We start from the raw sequence: 18,998 nt of genomic DNA, 5'->3' as shown, positions 1-18,998 counted from the left end.
TTTATTCTGCACTATGTCTCAGTGCTTTATGTTTTGTGTAGAGCACTTGCTGCTGAGATGTGCAACATAAATAAGCTTTCCTTGCTCTGTTTTACATACACAGACTATATAAGTATGCATATACAAGTATTTGTTGGCTATCTGTGCACACGTTATGCAACATTAGCTGCTTAATTTCCTTTAAAATCAGTATGAAAAAATATGCAAACTTAAAATGTATCTCCCACGTTGATTAATGTTTATGTTGTGCAAATACATCGAGTATAGATCATTTGCAAATAGTCTATGATCATTTGCCTGTAACATAAATAGGTTAATGCGCCTTTAAAGCATGCAACGCCTATTTCCGGGTACAAACCGCACCACGCATGCGCGAAATTGAATGCCGTGGCGGGGAATCAAGACGACGACAACAACAAACTTTCATTATTCAGCAGCAGCAGGACAATTTTAGGTTTAATGTTATATAAAATCTGACCTCAAAGATGGTTGAAGGTCCGGGGTGCACATTAAACGGAGAGAAGATCCGGTCTAAAGTCAAAAAAGGACAGAAAGCGAAGGAGCTGAGAGGCAGTTTGACAAAATCCACCGTAAGTTACGTTGTGTGACATATTACGCAGGGGTTTGTTGTTAGCTAACAGTTACTAAGCTACCGTTAACCAGCTGCGTTTAGCTGCATGCTAATCTGCTTATGTCTCTTCACAGAAAAATAACCCAGAAGGAAATGTCTTCCAAAGGTTTAATGGTTGTCTCTACACCGGGGTTGACACTCTGGGCAAGGAGCTCTTCATGTACTTCGGTCCGAAAGCGTTGAGGTAACGTAAACTGTAACTGTAACGTTATTCAGTGCTGACGCTGACGTTACATGTGTCTGTTAGCTTGTGTTTTGCCTCTCCCTTGCACCAGCTGCTCGCTCCTCATCACTGTATAGTATACAACAGTACTTATTATATTGAAATGTATTGATTGATGACTATTACATCATTATCATATCACTTAATTTTAGTGCTTTATTAATGTATTACTATTTAAAATATATTGCGGTCACACAAGATACATTTCCTGTCACTTTAACATCAACACAACTCCCTTTTCTCTTCCTCTCTGCCACTCATCCCATAACCTCCTCATTACCCCACAAACAAATTAGTAACCACATAAACACACCGCTACATACCCTACTTGAGACAATCTAATCTGTAGCCCTGGACTTAATCATATCACCGCATACATCATCATAACTGCTTTATGTTATTGTCTGTGTCTATCAATTGCTTTTGTCCCATTTCCCTTCTATACATGTACAGGTGCCACCCTTTCTTTGTTCTGTCACAATATTTCACCAAAAAAAAAATCCATTACCCATCAGATTATGTGACCTGATTAGGAATATATAAATATATTGCTACAAATCATACTTAGTCACATTATTATATTGTGATTACTGTTACTAAACATGGTGCCTCCATCATATTTTAACTATAAAGAGTCACAAACTTTGATAGCTTTGATTTTGTTGCATAAATTCTGCGTTTGACATTATTTATTTTATCTTATTTAACCAGAAAACATTTGATATGAATTTTTGAGTGTCTTGGCTATGACAGACAGGGACATAAGATACAGACAGAGAACATAGAACAAAAACTACAAAATAAATATATACAGCTTGAGCTTCAAAACAAGAAATATAAAACACCTAATGAGAATACTACAAAGAAAAGCCAAAAAGTATGTTAATGTTAGGGCTGGGTGATATGTGCTGAAAATGATATCAAGATTTCTTTTTCGCCATACCGCAATAAACAGAGTCTATCTCCTCAAAAGCATTTCATTAATGATAGGACTGGGAGACATAATTGAACATAATATTTCTGACTAAATACCCTTCTGATGCAACAAAGTGTAGGGATAACTACTGTTTTTGTTGTTGTTGTTTTTTGGCCAGAAAAAAATAACGCAATGAGATTTTTGATCCGTAATCATCAATAATGTGAATGTAACAGCTAAGTGGATTAAGGCAAGTATTAAAACAAATAGAACAATCGCTTAGTTCATTAATTTACATCACTTTACTGTATTGCAGTCTTTAACGTGTGGAAAAACAACATTCATGCCACATCACGATACAACGATATCCAAAATCTACGATGATATATCGTCTAATATCTCAATGGCAATATAATATCTTCATATTGACCAGCCCTAGTTAATTTTGGCTATAAGTGACCCATAAGAATTGGAAAACAGGGCAACTGCACATGATTATGTCCAGCTAAGATACACTCTGACATTGCCATATAAATGATAGCGTACAACAGGGCTTTGAAACAGTTAAGAGGAACCGATGAATGCATCTTTATGTCCTTCTGCAGAAGATTCCACATACAAGGAGTTGCATACATAAATGCTTGTTGACCAAACTCTGTACATACCTGAGGTATAGGCAATAAAACATGTTCTGAGGACAGAGAGCAGAGCCATTTTCAGTTTTTTGCTTCATGTACACACATAAACATTCTGGAGGTAGGCCAAGAATAGCTTTGTAAAGGAGAGAATGCCAGTGAAAAAGCCTCAGAAATTTTAAAGACAGCCACCCAGCCCGAGCATATGTTGGTGTTACTTTTGCATTATTGTAACTGTCTGATTTTATTTGCCTCACTGCAGTCCTGACATGTTTTAATTGTGATTCAACTTTATAAAGCACCTTGTTAGTTTATTAAAAAGTTCTTAATTATTATTTTCTGAGGCAATTATTACCGTGAAAATCTCAAACTGTTGCAGCCCTATTCATAACGTTGACATTCAAATTCTAAATCAACATTTGAATGCTGTGCAGCTTTTTTTTTTTCTTCTTGTGTGTGTCGGTATCCGTCCTGTTTAAACCCGTTATTTCTGAACATTTGTGAACAGTAGCGGATAAATTTCCAGTGGTGGTTGCGTAGGATTGTTTCTGACTCATGTTATCCAGATATTTCCAGTAACTCCAGAGGGGCTGTACAGTCCGGCACTCCAAATGTATTGACAAAAGACAGGTTTATACATTTCCAAAATCCCAACGTTTTAATCGATCAAAACATCCTGCTTCAGTCTATATTTGTTGGTGTTTAGCCTTTAAAAACAACATTTTTACAGTGGTCAAAAAACTTACTGCACACGAAGGGAGGCACCCACTTGTATTAATGGGGCGGTCTAGCAGCAATGTAACAGCACCATAAATTCAATTTATTCATGTATTTTTTCAGCCCAATTAATCTGATGAATCACTGTGTTTAAATTGAGGATTTTATTTGAACATTTATGTTTTTTAGGGTGATGAAGACATAAAATATGATGACAGAAATTCAAAGCTTCATATGAAAACTTCAGTGGAAGCTTTTAATGTAAAAACAAAGACATTTGAAAGATTTATAGAGATATTAAAGGGATAACTTCAACTGTATAAACAGTAACATATTATTAAATAGATGACACATTTGTATTTTGTATATTTATATATATTACACAACACATGACCGTAATTTCAACAAGTTACAGGGTTATAGTCATTTAAACTACGAAAGTCAGTCAGTCCCCTCTATGGGATTTACAGCTGTGTTGGTGTGAACAAACAGGTTGAAGTGTTACTGCCTTGTGTGAGAGCACTTTAGCAGTTTGCACAGCTGTTGATAGACACACACACACAAGCTCCTGCTAGATTGGAGCCTGTGACATTCCTATCACACAACCGAATCTCCAACCACCAGGCTCCTTTCTGTCCTTTTGTTGTCAGGTCTTATAAATTGAGACATGCTATCTTTAAGTGGAATTTTTCTTTCCTTTCCTTCTTTCTTTCATGCTCACATCCTTTAGAGTCCACTTTGGTATGAATGGATCGATGCGTATAAACCCTGCTGAGAGAAAGGAGAGAACTGGCTCCGCACCAGTGCTGGAAATACACCTGACTAACGACATTGTGTGCTTCTTTGACAGCACCGTGGAAATAAGGTAACGGGGACACCGCCATAGCCTAGATAGATTGAGGTGACAGAAGTTCACCTTGGGGTATGAGTCTCATTCAGTGAGTATGTCCTACATTAGGCTGTGTCTGAAGACAGTGGCCATTGTTGCATGAAAAACACAGCCTCGACATTTGTCCTGTTCATTGATTGTAAGGTCCTGGTGTGCTGTTCAGTAGCCAGACAGACATTTATTTATACTGTCTGAAAATTTAACCTGCGCTGTCCTGTCTCATAACAAACAAACCCAAACAGAATATATGAAAGAAACAATTTTGAAATGTCTAACCTCAAACGTACCAGGTGACCTCGTGGCACACTTTCACAAACACCAGCGATGTATTTTCTAAATTCCTCCAGCGCTGTGAAACTGTGTGCTTGCAGGTTGACAGAGGACTGTGAGCAAAGGGTGAGGGCTATGGAGAGTCTGGATGTGTGCTCCCCCAAGTTCAGCTTCTCCCGCTCAGAGGAGGCAGTCAGGAGCCAAAGCAGCAGGATGCTCTGTGACGTTCTCCTAGACCAGGCTGTCATGCCAGGAGTCGGCAACATCATTAAAAACGAAGCCCTGTTTGACTCGGGCCTCCACCCAGCCGTGAAGGTATGGAAAAGATGATAGATGGTGTTCAGCAGAGGAACAAAAAAAGGGAATAAAAATGCAAGAGAACTCTCACCGAAAAAGTTTAAGCCCTTGTATTACTGAGTGATGCATTGCAATGAGGAGGGTAAAACAGGGAAGAGACAAACAAGTGCAATGCGACACAGAAATGCCTCTCACTGAGTTGGGAATGTTTTCATTTATTTCTAAGAATGCATATGATCTTTATTGAGACTCAAATGAGGGTTTTCCTCTGATTTGTACCATAAATTTAACATTAAATACTTTATACTCCTGATATGGAAATCCCATCAGAATCAGGATCCAGTTTATTGCCAAGAAAGTTTTAACATACATGAAGAGTAAATGAAAATAAAAGCAAGTATTGCAAATATCAAGACGCATAAATATAGAATATATATGTATATTATAAATTTATAATAAAATATGAAAGATACTACAAAAATATGTATATGTACCTTGACTCCCCAAACATTGTAAAATGTGAATATAACCTGTATGCAATGATTTGATGATCCTTTTCAACATACAATTGGGGAACAAAGTATTCAAAAATGTTTTCTCATAAAGCATATTTTCAGTGCAGATATTCACATGATATTTAGATCAGACATTGGTATTAACGGTGCACATTTGGTCTCCTAGGCAACCTAAAAAAAAATAAAAAGAGTTTTAAAGTCATTCAGTCCTTCATTACACGTCCTTTGAATGAGCGCAAATTCAATGACACACATTAATGAAACAACCTTTACTTCTATCACATGAAAAACAAATTTAAGATATTAGCAAAAGCTTGAAAATATAAAGATATATTGTACATAATTGTTATCGCCCAGCCCTAATTTATCCGTCTGAACATTGTTCGATTAAATAAAGGTCGAAAAGAATTTGCAGATCATTGCATCACAACTTTTTTGGAATCAGGGTCGTTATCTGTAATTGTTGTAAACTACTGTTATTTATCTGAATTAAAACTAAAGAGCAGTGCATTTTTTTGAAGTGGTAGTTTGAGCAGATATGTGCAAAATTGTCCAAAGAATGAGCAGACATTCACAGTAAGAATGTGCGGTGTCTGTCACGTGAAATGTGAGAGATCCAACGCTTCACATTCCTCTCAGGGAATATTTTTTATTAAGCAAACTATAGAAGGAAAGTGTTCCTTTTTTTTTTAGAGTGACCTATCCATTGCCAGTGAGAGACACTTTGCAGCATGAATACTTCTATTACTCAACTATTACCAGGGGCTTTGCTCTGCTTCTCTTAGAAAGTATAAGACGGGGTTTAAGAACATAGCACACTGGACCAAAACATTAATCTATGACTTTTGGCCCCGTCTTCTTCTGGGACCACTGAATCTTTATGAGCTTCCCCTCCATTACCGAGCCCCGAGGTATCCTGAAAGAGCTACAAGTGGTGTGTGTTGTGTGCTTTAGATCTTTTCTTTTTTACTCTATGTGAGCGAAAATCAGGTCTTGGAAATATTTTCTATGTAATTTTTTTCTGCTGCATCATTTTAAATCCAGTTTTTCATTCATGTCTGGTGTTTTACTGTTTGAACACTGCTTGTATTATTGATTTGCTGACTGTGAAGCGCCTTACGTCTCTGTTGTGAAATGAAGAGCTAAACAAAGGTTTATTTGCTCTCGTGCTGTGAACTGTAAACAACTGTGCTACTTCATTCTTAGGTTCAACAGCTGACTGACGAGCAGATCCATCACTTGGTGAAGATGACGCGGGATTTCACTCTTCTGTTTTACAAGGTTAGACGTTTGAACATCAATAGCACAAACATATCAGGGCTCGAAATACTTCTTTGCGTACATGTAACTTTTAGAATAACATGTACAAGTACCAAAAAAAGATTCTTACTGCTCCATCTGGTGAGCTTGTCCTTCTTTATCCGCACGTCTGCCATGGCTGCAGACAGATCTAATCAAAATTACAGAGACATACTGTGAAACTACTTCAATTTTGGATACAGGAACATTTTGAGCAGCCTCTCAGCAAACTTAAAGGGGAGCGCCACTTAAATTTAGAATTCCAATATGTTATTTCCACGGGCTAGGAAAGTTTAATCAATATTTGTGAACATGAGCTGCTCTCTCTCAGAGCCACAAGCCAGAGGAGTAAGTCTCAAACTTGTGATGTCATATTGTATAACGTCTGGAGCTGTTCCATATAGTGAATGGCAGCCTGATTTTATGGACCCACAGAAGTTTTTATTTTTATATCCAAATGAGCTTTATTCCACTGTAGTGTTCTCAGTTCTGAAACAGAAAATGTTCCCATATACTCAGAACATTCTCCTGTGTGCTCTCAGTGTCATATATAACATCTTTCCCAATTCATTGTCTGTGGAGACACTCCAGACTTTATACACTATGACATCACAAATTTGAGTTTTAGCACTCTAGTTTTTGGATTTGGGAGAAAGTTGTTCATTTTTACTAATATTTTTGGACTGTCCAAGACCAGGGGTAGGCAACCTGAGGCTCCGGAGCTGCATGCATCTCCTTAGCTCCTCGTTAGTTGCTCCCTGTGGCTTTAACAAAAAAAAAAGAGTATGGAAATTAATTATTAAAGTTAGGGTTAGGGTTAGTTTAACGTTTTAAGTTTCAAATTCTGTGGCCTGACACGTATTCCTATGGATTTTGCTAGACCTAAACAGCAGTGGCTTGTCTTAAGTTTTCCTAGTTGAACTAGCTATTGATTCCAAATCCAAAAAAACGAAAAGTCTCGGAGGAAAATAGAGAATACAATAGTGTGTGGACAGATTTGTTTGCTTTCACTGCTAATGCTGCAACGTTAAAGTACTAAATTATTAGAAATAGGCCACTGCAGAGTAGCCACCTTGTAGTAAAACATATCAATGGATGCTCATTTAGACCTACTGGTAATGGTAATAGGCTAATTAAGACTTAATAGGTTGTGTTACTTACATTATAAGGCTCAAATATGTTTTGCGGTGCCAGACAGATTTTTTTGTTCTCATCGTAAAGTTTGCCGACCCCAGGCTTAGACCATAAAAATAACATGTATGAATTTTAAAAATGGGTGAATTTCCCTGTCAATTTATAAACTTCTTTGGTGACTTCTTTCCTTCTATTTTATATGAATATTTATTCATATTAAATCATTTATATACAAATAAATATTACTGAGTAAATATTTAATTCTACACTTGAGTTACCAAATTTGCATTATAACAACAGCTTTCAGTTCAGTTTGTGAGCATGAATGAAACTACATCTCACACTGGAAGTTACTAAACAAAATACAGTCTAGTTTTATTTATTTATTTTTTATTTATTTATTAAAAAAAAAAAAAAATGAACAGCACTATATTCCATATGAAGAGGTGTGTCCTCCTGTGTCCTGTGATAGATTTTGATAGCAATTTTCAGTTACTAGGTCACCTTACATTGAATTTAAATGTAAATTCAATGTAATGTAAAAATATTAATATAAATTAAAAGAAGCACTAAAGTCCTATATGAAGAGCTGTGTCCTGTGAGTTCTACATTTTGATATTAAATTTGAGTCCCTGGTGTGAAACTACTTCAAAGTTCATTAATAAATTATCTGGTATTGGATCAGTGCATAGTCACTGATACCCAATCCAGCATTTTATGTATCATCAGAGACATTTCTGATGCTGGTATCAGAACCACTCTTATTTCAATGTGCACTCAGCACCAGTCTCAGGTGGCCAGCTAGAAGCATACTGGTTACCGTTAGGCAAGATATAGTTTAACAAAAATATTATTACTGAATTTTCCATAAAAACATAGATATAAAGTAAAAGAAGCACTAAAGTCCTGTTTGAAGAGCTGTGTCCTGTGTAGTTCTACATTTTGATATTAAATTTGAGTCACCGGGACACCCTACATGGAGTTTATTAAAAAACTGCTATTACTTTCTGATAGAATATTTATGTAAAATAAATGAACTGCACATTAATAATGAAAATAAGTGTGCTACCTGAGACCAATTTATTATCATTTTAATCATAATTTTAACTAATGTTAGTGTGAAGGTGTTGAATAAAACATCGGTTTTGTGTTACTTAAACGGCAATACGTTGATGATCCTTCAATCAGCCCCCAGCAGTTTAGCAGAAGGCTGGGAGGTGAGCTAACTGTCTGACTGCCAACGTGGAGTGAAACTGAGAAAGAGGCGACCCTTGGTCCAGAGTGAATGTCTGTCCACTTGAATATTCAACTTTAAACTAACTTCACTGTGGTGCGGCGCCCACGGCTAGTTTGACAGCAGTGGTTTTTTTTTTTTTGTTTGTTTGTTTTCTGTGTTTTTTTTTTATTTCTGCAACTAAGCGACCAGTAATATCTTGCTGACTAATGACCTTTCTGGTCGACTAACATTTGGTCGACTATTCAGGGGCAGCCCTAGTGCATAGCTCAAATTTTACGTTCACTACAGTGTGTATACATGTAGTATTTCCAGCCCTGTATTAAAAATTGTTGTGGTGTAAATCGTATATCTGTATCTGTTTATTAAAATGGATACACATTTCTTTAGCTGGCACCTCATTTAGACTGACTTGCAGTGATGGATTAATGGAGAGAGAAAGTCAAAGCCCGGCTGCCTAGAGACTAGATAAAACAAATATTCCTGTCTATGCGTAATAGACAAGTAAGGAAAGGTGAATGTTTTTTTCTTGTTCTCTTTATCCTTGTTCTCTTTATTCACTCATGTCTGCCCTCCTCATCTCTATCAGTGTCGCAAATCTGGCTCTGCGCTCTACAAACATTACAAAGTCTACAAGCGTCCCCAGTGTGGCCAGTGCTCTCATGTCATCACAGTCTGTCGTCTTGGAGACAACGGCAGGATGACTTACTTCTGCGAGAGCTGTCAGAAGGGAGATCCCAGCGGGGTCGACATCAGGTAGAAATCCTCACAGACCTTTGGAACTTTGACTGAAAAGGTATTGTCTTGTATTCTTGTACAGGCTGTGGGTTGCTCAGAAATATCTGACACCAATAATGTTTCCAGTACCCAAAGTAAGTAAAAGACCATGCCCTTTTCCAGCAATCTATGCAGTAATTACTGCTTGGCTTACATTTAGAGTGTTTACTTTTTAGGAATTAACTAGATGATGCTTAATTATCTCCAATAAAGTGTTCCAGTAGAAGATGAAACCTTTTTTTGGGCTTTAGATTCTCTTTAACACATACTAATGATTTCAATTTAATTCCAAAAAAGCAGCATGGTAAAGCTTGGTGTCATTTTTCCAAACCTACTCTTTGCAGAAAGTTCAAAAGCATTTTTAGGATAGTACGTTCAAATTTAGAGAGGCCATCTTTGCAAGCAGATGGGCTTGGCAGGGAGTGGGAAGTGTTACGGGGGGAAATTAATGTGCATATAAGGCTGTGTTTGCCAGACAGGGCACAGGCTCAACACCTCCTGGGTTGTATTTGAGCAAAGCTTTGAGAGGGGTTAGAGCCTAAAGCCCTTACAACGCATTACACAGCTGATAAAGCAATCTGTGAGGAAAGTTTCCTGAAAGCCGCTGCTACTTTCCCTCCACCGTGACTGTTGGCATTGCAGATTTGCCTTCTTGTCAAACATAGTCGAGCTTCGTGTCAGAGCACTAACATGTATGCTTGAAGCAATTAAATGAAACACGTCTTGTCGCATATCTTCACCCTCTGTTTGAACTGCAAATGTTTGTCTAGTTAAAGCCGCCTCTTTGCCTGTATTCTCTATCATCAGGTTACAAAAATAGCTGATTATATTCTATATTGCTCATTTTGCACCTGCAGCTCCTCAGGACTAATTACCTGCAGTATAGGTACAGTGAGAACAGCTTACAGTGAGCACATCTGTTTGGGTCATTGTAAGTGGATTATCACCATTTTTTTCTCTTCTGTATTTCTCATGCAGAGCACCATCTAATTGGCATTTGTATGTTTATTACATGAATATAAAGTATAATAAGTAGTATAATAGTAGTAGCTATTAACTGAATTTTATTGACTGTTTCTAAATAGAGCTGCTTCATTATGTGACCGCACATTATCAATCCACTTGATGAGGACAGCTTAAACCACAGGTGCTTTCCCTGCGCTCATTTGTTTTCTGTTTCCATTACAAGCAACCATGACTGCTCTTTGTCAGAGCAGACTACACAAGGTAGCCAGAGGAACACAAGGCTTTGCTGCTGCATCTCGTTGGCTCTTTTGTTGGCAGTTCGTCATCAGCATCAAGGAGACTATGTTTTTCATTGAGAGAGTCTTTTTCCCGTCTTGATTTCAAGCAGAGATGTTCTGATACTTTTTTGCTTTGCTTTTTTGCTTCCCTATACTGATTCCGATACCTAAACTTGCATATCAGTTGATCCCATTAATCCACAGATGTGAAATTATTGTTATCATTGTACAGCATGGCTCTGGTTAAAGCCTTTGTTAAACATGAACAAATACATACAGATGACTAATGCCATAGAATTTTCTTTTATTACCTGAATTGACATTTGCTAACGGATAACGCTACACTATTTACCGAAATAGTGCCACTCTTAAATAAATGCCAGTGGCTACACAGTGCAGCTTTTTGTGTAGACTACAGTTTTAATACAGCGAGGAAGAACTGATTTCAGGGAAAGCTGACATTTTATCCAGGTGTGAAACTACTTAAAAGTTTATTAATCAATTACCTGGCATTGGATCGGTGCATAGACTCACGTACTCGCTGATACCCTATCCAACATATTAGGCAGTATCGTATCATTTCCAGAGCAACTCTTATTTCAATGTGCATGCAGCAGCAGTCTCGGGTGGCCAGCTGGAAGCAGACTGGTTACCATGAGGCAAAATACAGTATAAAGTCACGAAAAATCAAATTGCTATAGTTTAAATTATTTTTTCATATGTTGTCATGTATGAAAAAGTCAGTTAAGTGGACAACATGATGACTATAAGCAAATTATTTAAACAGGATTTGTATCGGAATGATTCTGTCTCCGATTTTTGATCCATAGAAGTGGTAGATCATAGGGTGTCTACAGTTCCTTAAAAAGTCTTAAATTGTCTTAAATTCAGATATGATGGGTCTTAAATATTTTCGGTCACAATACCGTGAAAATTTCTCCAGCCTGACTGACAGATCCAATGACTGTTTACAATCATTGGACAGACTGAGGAATTGCAATAATAAATAGCATTTATGACAGCAGCGAGATTTTGTTTTCTTTTTACATTAAAGACATTAAACTTAAACTCACCAAATTGTCATTTGTCCTTATTGTTCATCTTGAACAAACACAGGTTTGGTCTTAAATTTCATGTAAGGTGATATTAAAAAGGTCTTCAAAGGTCTTAAATTTAACGTGGTTATATCTGTAGACACCCTGGATCAACTTAACCATGATCTTTATGAGCGATTTTCACTCTATTTGAGGAAATGTATGTTCACATATGCACACATTGTAAATAAGTCTGGAAAACTAGAATGTAATAAAATGAAAGAATAATTTATGTCACAAATTAGAATCAGATTTATTATAAAGTAGGTTTTCACTTACAAGGAATTTGCTTTGGACTTTGCTGCATACATTAAACATACAATAAAAATATTAAGAGGAAATAAAAATAAAGTCAAAGTACTGCAACAGTTGAGAACATAAATATAGAAAAAAAATATTACAATTAAATATGAAAAAGATACTTAAGAATAATACAACACAACAAATATGTACAATATACTGTGAGCTGTACAGTTTTGTGCAGGAGGAGCCATTTTCCCAAAATGGAAATACACTCCGTTGCGAGTTTATTAGGCACACCTAGTTAAAGCTAATGTAGAGTAATACAAAAGCCCTCCAGAAATCATTTCTTCATGCAGGTTATAATGTTCAGTTACATTTAGTATATTATTTTATTTAATAATATATAGTCTACTATCATTTATAGAAATGTTAATGAGGTGGACAAAATATTTGAAAATGTAAAAATATTCAAAAGATTTTATCTACTTTGATGGGTACAAGATACAAGTGTGTCAAGTTTTCTTAATGTCCTCGAAGTGTGTGTGTGTGCGTGTGTGTGTTTAACACTATAGAAACCTGAGTTCTATTTTTACACAGTAACATTATTTCTGCTTCAGCGCACGTTTGACTCATTAGTGAACCTGTTTTAGCAACAAAGGTTTATTAGGATCGCCGCTGTCACTCTTGTGTTTCTTTATCCAGTAAGCTCCCGGTCAGAAACAGTTTGATTGGCTGGGCCTACAACGAGAGAACCAATGATAACGTGGCTAAGAGGGAGGAAGAGGACTGGGCCTGTCAACTCTGCACGCTCATCAACCCGCCAGCAGCAAAAGCCTGTGATGCCTGCCTCACTCCAAGACCAGAGGGTGAGTGAAATGTTCCGTTTTTACAGTCACTCAGTTTAATGGGGTGACAGAAGGTCCTTGTTAGCAAGAGATAAAATAATAGTAGCTGTAGTTTTGCTGTTTAGCTGAATGATCCCTGAGTGATACTGTTTGCCACTGACACTTAAGTACTTCTGAGCAAGGCACCAGACACCAAGCTGTTGAAGTGAAAACGCAGTCAAGCAGCAGTTGTGTGTGTGTACAGTATATTGCTGCGCAAGTAATGAGCGTGTCTGTTAGTTGGCCATTTTCTCCGACTATCTTGAGATGCGTTATGGCAGCAGTGAACTGGTGTTTGAAAAGAAATGTCCTTGCTGTCTCTTTGTTGCAACAAACCACAGCTGAATGGTTTATTTGTTGTATTTCACAGTTTTTATCTTTATGGGATCATACTGCCCAGTTTCAGATCACGTTTTTTGAAATTATAGCTGTTTGTAAAACTAAATGAGACTTACTCAGGACTGCAGTTGGCCCATGGCTCTTTTGATTATGCAGAGCTTTCCAAGCATGGGCAAACTGCAGACTATCATATGTCAGCCTTACATTTTGGCTTCGACTCCTGCAGGTTCAGATAATGTTCTCAGCAGAAATTAATTACACTTCAGACAGGACAGAAACCATTTTCAGGCATGTGGCTGCAAGTACAGTGCTTATTAAAAAAAGCATTGCATATACTATATTTGACATTAATTTAGATAACTGTGTAGACATCTTATTTCCACTTTGACATGGAAGGAATGGTGCCGGTTGATTTATGCAAAAAAAAGACCACAACAAATCCCCTTTGATTCTCTGTTTTAAAACAGTGTGTCTCAAATGGTGGTACGGGTACCCCTAAGGGTACTTTGGAGTACAGCAGGGGGTACAGGAGATTTTTTTCAGTCATGCATAATTCCCAAAATAATCATACTATAATAAGTTCAATAAAAAAAAGTAAACGTAAGTTTGATAAACCACATTTTATGTTTTTTATTCCTATTTTAATTGCAGTGGTTAAACTGTCAACTGCTGCAACAAACACAATCATGTCCATGTTCGCTCACTGTGTGTTTCTACCAAAAATGTTTAGCACTGGTCAGGGAAATTCTGCTGAAAAACATATTTCAAAGACGTTACATGTTTTAAAAAAGTTTGGAAAATACTTTTTTAAAACATGAAAACTTCCAAGGGAAGGTGAAAACTTTTTACAGGGGCTGTACTTGCAACCACATGAGTTTAAAGGTGTTGTCCTCAACTGATCAAAATTGAAATGAATATGAGTCGTCTGAATCTAAATGTTCCATATATATGTGCAAAGTTCACCAGTTTTAAAGTGAAATAATTTTGGGTGAGTTATTACAATATCTGCATATTTAGATAAACTATTCCTTTAAGGGACGACACTGCAGGTGAATAGGCTTAAACTTTTAACCAATAGATATTGCCATTAAGTTTTATTTATTATTTATAGTAAGGGCTCTTTTTTTAAGTAAGTTAAATGTGCAAATGATGCATTATCTTATTAAAGATGTCATGACTTGCACACATTACCAGAACAGAAATCTGGACATTGGATAAAGCCAGGTTCAAGATTCTTGTCCGAGGAAACCGCCCCCCACCATGTTTTTAGGGGTAAAATGTTCTATAAATCAGGCTATACATGATGTAGGAAAAGCCCTTTGTAAAACCCCTCAGAATATTGACAGGAAGGAATCTGGAAAGTTTGGTGTATGTAAGTGCCACTGAAGTTGAGATCTCTGGTTCGGAGTGTGACAAAAAACTCATTTTGAGAACATGGCCTTTAAAGATATGTACTGTAAATTTCCATTACAGTTTTTAAACAAAAAAACAAGACACCAGAGGTGAACTGGGTCAAAAAAATTAACAGATTTGACCATAAAACTTCCCCAGTTGAGTAGTTATATTAAAACAATATTTTAATATAACTCGAATTTGATGTTTAAATATGCAAATGAGGCATTATCTAATTAAATATTCACTGTTGACACACATTTTCCAGAACAGAAATCTGAACTAAAATAAACCCAAGTATTTATTTTGGATGTTTTCCTTCCACTAGTTTAAAGAAGACATTTCACCAAAGCAAAACAGCCCAAAATATCAAAACTGACCAGTGCATGAAAAAACAGTTTTCATTGGCAGTGTCTTCCCTTAAAATCTGTGAAATTATTAATGGACTCTTATTTCTCCAGGGAAAGTTGACTGAGCACACTTGCTCTCCTCAGTAATGCCCCGATTTGCATTTGTACAGTTACATATTTCTACTGCTGACCACTGAGCTGCTTCTCTAAAACAGCTGGGGGTTAAGTGGTTTGCTCAAGGGCACATTAATGGGTTTTGAGGGAGGGGAGAGTAGTGCTTATTCACAGCTCTGTGTTAATGACTCTGTCAGGCATCGTAGTTCGCCATTACTGAAAACACGTACTTATGTTCAGCTTTATTATACGAGGACTCATTTCACAGAATTTTGCATAAGGGCTTCACCACAACAGATTGTATGACATTTTATTTGACGACAGCGCGGCCGTCTGCCGCTTACTGGTAAATTTTATGGCAAGATAACCACTTAAAGCCAACAACAACCTGCATTTTTACGAGAAGCAGCCAGTGCATCAGAATAAGCTGCAGCTGCTGAACATGAAATGAGTTTCTGACTCTGGCTCCGTCTCCACAGTCCACAAAGATGACATTAACACTGAGGCATCACCCTTCACCAGCGATTTGATTAAATATCCCTGCACTGCCTTCAAGAAGCCACAAGAGGAGCTCAAAGTCAACTGGAGGTCTGCATTCGGGACTTCCACCCTTGTTTTCTCTGACTTGAGCAAGAAGCCAAAGCCTGTAAACTCCCCACTCTCCCCAGCCGGCAGTCATTTGAATTCCTTGGCGGCAGAGCGAGGTTTATATAAATACAGCGTCTGCCAAGGGACAACAAGCCCCAATTATGCCTCTGGTGGCTGGCAGAGGCAAAGTGCCGAGCTCTCCAATGGGGAATCACTGGCCTCCTACAGTCACCCATCCAAGAAAATGAGAATTGATCACAGTCCCTTTCCCAGTAACAATGCTCAAAATGGAGCCCCCAACTCAGGGTGAGTGAATCTCTCGCTTGGCTATTCATGAATAAGTTTATAATGAGAGAAGTTTTTTGCAACCTCAGGGAGATAAGTGGGATAAAAAAGCATCTGACGGTGGAATTTTCAATGCAACATTGTTAAAAAAAAAGTTCAGATTGATGAATAGCAATAGTAGGTTACCATGCAAATACCATTATCACTAACACATACCACCACACACGGCTGAAGAGGGGTGGTTTGCTCGCTAATAAGGGTTGATGTGACAGGTGTGCTCGTGTTTCATTTTCAATTTATTTTAAACTAACAAGACTGTTTTCCTCACCGCCTGTCAGCACGCGCAAAGTAGAGGCGACAAGCCGCAGCTCGTCCATTTCTTCCAGTCCCAGCGCCCCTTGTTGTGCATCCCATCGTCGCCCAGCTGTCCTCAGAGTGGTCCACAAGGAGGGGGAGAATAAGGGACGACAGTTCTACGCCTGCTCACTGCCCAGAGAGACCAAGTGTAACTTCTTTGAGGTGAAAATGGAAACCAGTGTATCTCTGTGGCATTGCCATGGGAAAAAAAAAATTCTTTTTAAGCATCTTTGGTTTAAGCCTAGCCACAAACATCGGGTACATTTACATGCAGACCAGTATTCCACTATTATTTCACATATGACAATATCTGAATTTGATATGGGTCATGTAAACAGCATATCTTTTTTCCGAATTAAACATTTTCCATACGTCGAAATTATTCTGGCTTTAGAAGCATTCATGTGACATGTATACAGCGTATTCAGAATATGTGTATCAATACGGGTTTTTACTGCAGTTTGCAACACACAGCCCCCTGTCTGTTACTGTCAGCTCTGTGCGCTGTCATGGACACGCTGTACACACACCACCTCGCCAACAGTTTGCAAGGCCCCCCAAAAAATGCCCACATTTCTGGTCGTTTGGAGAAACAAACCTACTTCTTAGCGTATAGAAAACATCCTGTGGATGTGCTGGGATGCATCATCAGTGATGTATCCTGAGGTCATCGGGTGTTTAAGGTCTTTTCAAACATCAGACACCCTCACCCAGGCGACCCCGCTGGAGGTTATCAGTCCCCGGCTTGCATCTCAGCAGCAGTTGACCACGGGGCTTCCCTCCTCAGCTAGAGGAACCTAGTGGCTCTCTCTGCGGCACTGATGATATTCTTCATGGCCCTCCTCTTAGCCAGCCCCACTATCCCCAGCTTTGCGAGGACCCTGCAGAGCGACCGGCCTGCAAAGCCCCGACATCCCACCTTGATAGGGTCACAGTGGGTGTTCCAGCCCCGCCTCCTGCACTGCTTAGTCAGCTCCTGGTGCTTGGGACGTTTCGTTCTTGGGTCAGTTGTTGATCTTGGTTGTGGGATGTTTTTCTCTCCAGCCTTAACAAAGGTGATGATCGTCTTTGGGCGATGGTGTTTGCTGGTGGTTATGGCTGAGGCTACCGTCTCGGCAGCTGCTTTCAGCACTTGATCATGTCGCCAGTGGTAGCCGCCTTCTGCAAGGGCCTTTGGGCAGCTACTCAAGATGTGTTCGAGGGATTCTCCTCTAGAGCACAGAGCACAAGATGGTGTTTCACTCTTGCCCCAGACATGGAGATTAGCCGGGGTTGGTAGGCCGTCGTACACAGCCTGGATAAGAAATCAGACTTGGAAGTAGTCTGCCCGCAGGATGTTATCCCATGTGACCCTCTGCTTCTAAACATTATGAATGATTAAGATATCAACAGGTTTTTGGATATGCACAAATATCACAATACCAACCTTTTCAAGGAGGTAGTCATTGAATGAAAGAGGGAGCGTGTACTCACAGGGTTGAACAAGTCCGCCACTGGTGGAAAAATATTTGTGAAATATTCAGCTTATTTTAAAAGCTTAGTAGGAGTATATTCTTTTTTGGAATAAGGGCAAAAAACATAATATTTTGTGCATGTACACACAGTCACTGTAATATGTCTGCATTAAATTCAAATGCCTGAAATACAAGTTCACAACAAAGTTTATAAAAACCTTATTTCCTCTGTTGCAGTGGGCTGACTTGAACTTCCCTTTCTGTCACCATGGGAAACGCTGTTTAATGAGGACGGTTCTGAAACTTGGACCCAACAATGGCCGGAATTTCTACACTTGCAGCTTTCAAAAGGGTAAACAGTGTGACTTTTTCCAGTGGGCAGAGAACGGACCGGGGGTATCCATCCTCCCCGGTTGTTAATGTGTCTTAGCAATGCATTACATCTAAGTGAAACCCTGATGCCTATACATCCAGACACATAAATGGATATAGAGGGAACAGACAACTCAATCATTAAAGGTAGACTATGCAGGATTGTTATTTACTCTGTGTAAACATACTTGCCAGCAAAAGTGACAGTAAAATCCAACCCCATATTCACACTTGTTTGGCGTTTCGCCTCGCTATATTTGCATTTTTCAGCTCTGTGTTTCTTGGATGCCTGCTACATACGGTCTGGCACTTGGTCACTACCTTTTTATAAAGCCCTGACTTCACCTCAGCGCTGTGGGGGTACAAGTTCATAAACATCCCGAACACAAAAAATATGAAGAAAATAAGAAGAAAATACAGGCAGAGGGCAGAGTCTCTGCAGATAAGTACACCGCCACACACTTCTCGTGGGTCATTAGTGATGATTGAGAGGGATTACATCTGTGTGAGTCTATATGTTGTTTGTAGAAAAATCCTGCATATTACATCCTGAACTTTGTGAAATACACATTTGTACTGAACTGTGCATTTAATGGAGAATGGTACAAAACTGCACCTGATCAAGTCTCTATTTGCATTTGATTTGTATCATGTCCTTTCGATATCCATGTTTGAGACACGTATGTTTCCAAGTTATGAGAAATATATATGATTAATAAAGAATGCAAAAAAGTCATCACAACAA

General features: G+C 38.3%; 1 protein-coding gene across 1 annotated transcript; it reads left to right on the top strand.

The window, feature by feature from the left end:
* Positions 1–386: 386 nt before the first annotated feature.
* On the top strand, positions 387–18,996 carry neil3 (nei-like DNA glycosylase 3). Its single transcript, XM_050042654.1, has 10 exons — positions 387–590; positions 706–815; positions 3,853–3,987; positions 4,383–4,596; positions 6,300–6,374; positions 9,350–9,516; positions 12,821–12,984; positions 15,677–16,091; positions 16,409–16,589; positions 18,119–18,996. The coding sequence occupies exons 1-10, from the start codon at positions 486–488 to the stop codon at positions 18,299–18,301; spliced, it is 1,749 nt and encodes a 582-aa protein (XP_049898611.1). The 5' UTR covers positions 387–485; the 3' UTR covers positions 18,302–18,996.
* Positions 18,997–18,998: the final 2 nt, after the last annotated feature.

This window comes from Epinephelus moara, chromosome 4, assembly GCF_006386435.1.
Source record: "Epinephelus moara isolate mb chromosome 4, YSFRI_EMoa_1.0, whole genome shotgun sequence".
In the NCBI taxonomy this organism is placed as follows: domain Eukaryota; kingdom Metazoa; phylum Chordata; class Actinopteri; order Perciformes; family Serranidae; genus Epinephelus; species Epinephelus moara.
This window is presented reverse-complemented; position numbering and strand designations above follow the sequence as displayed.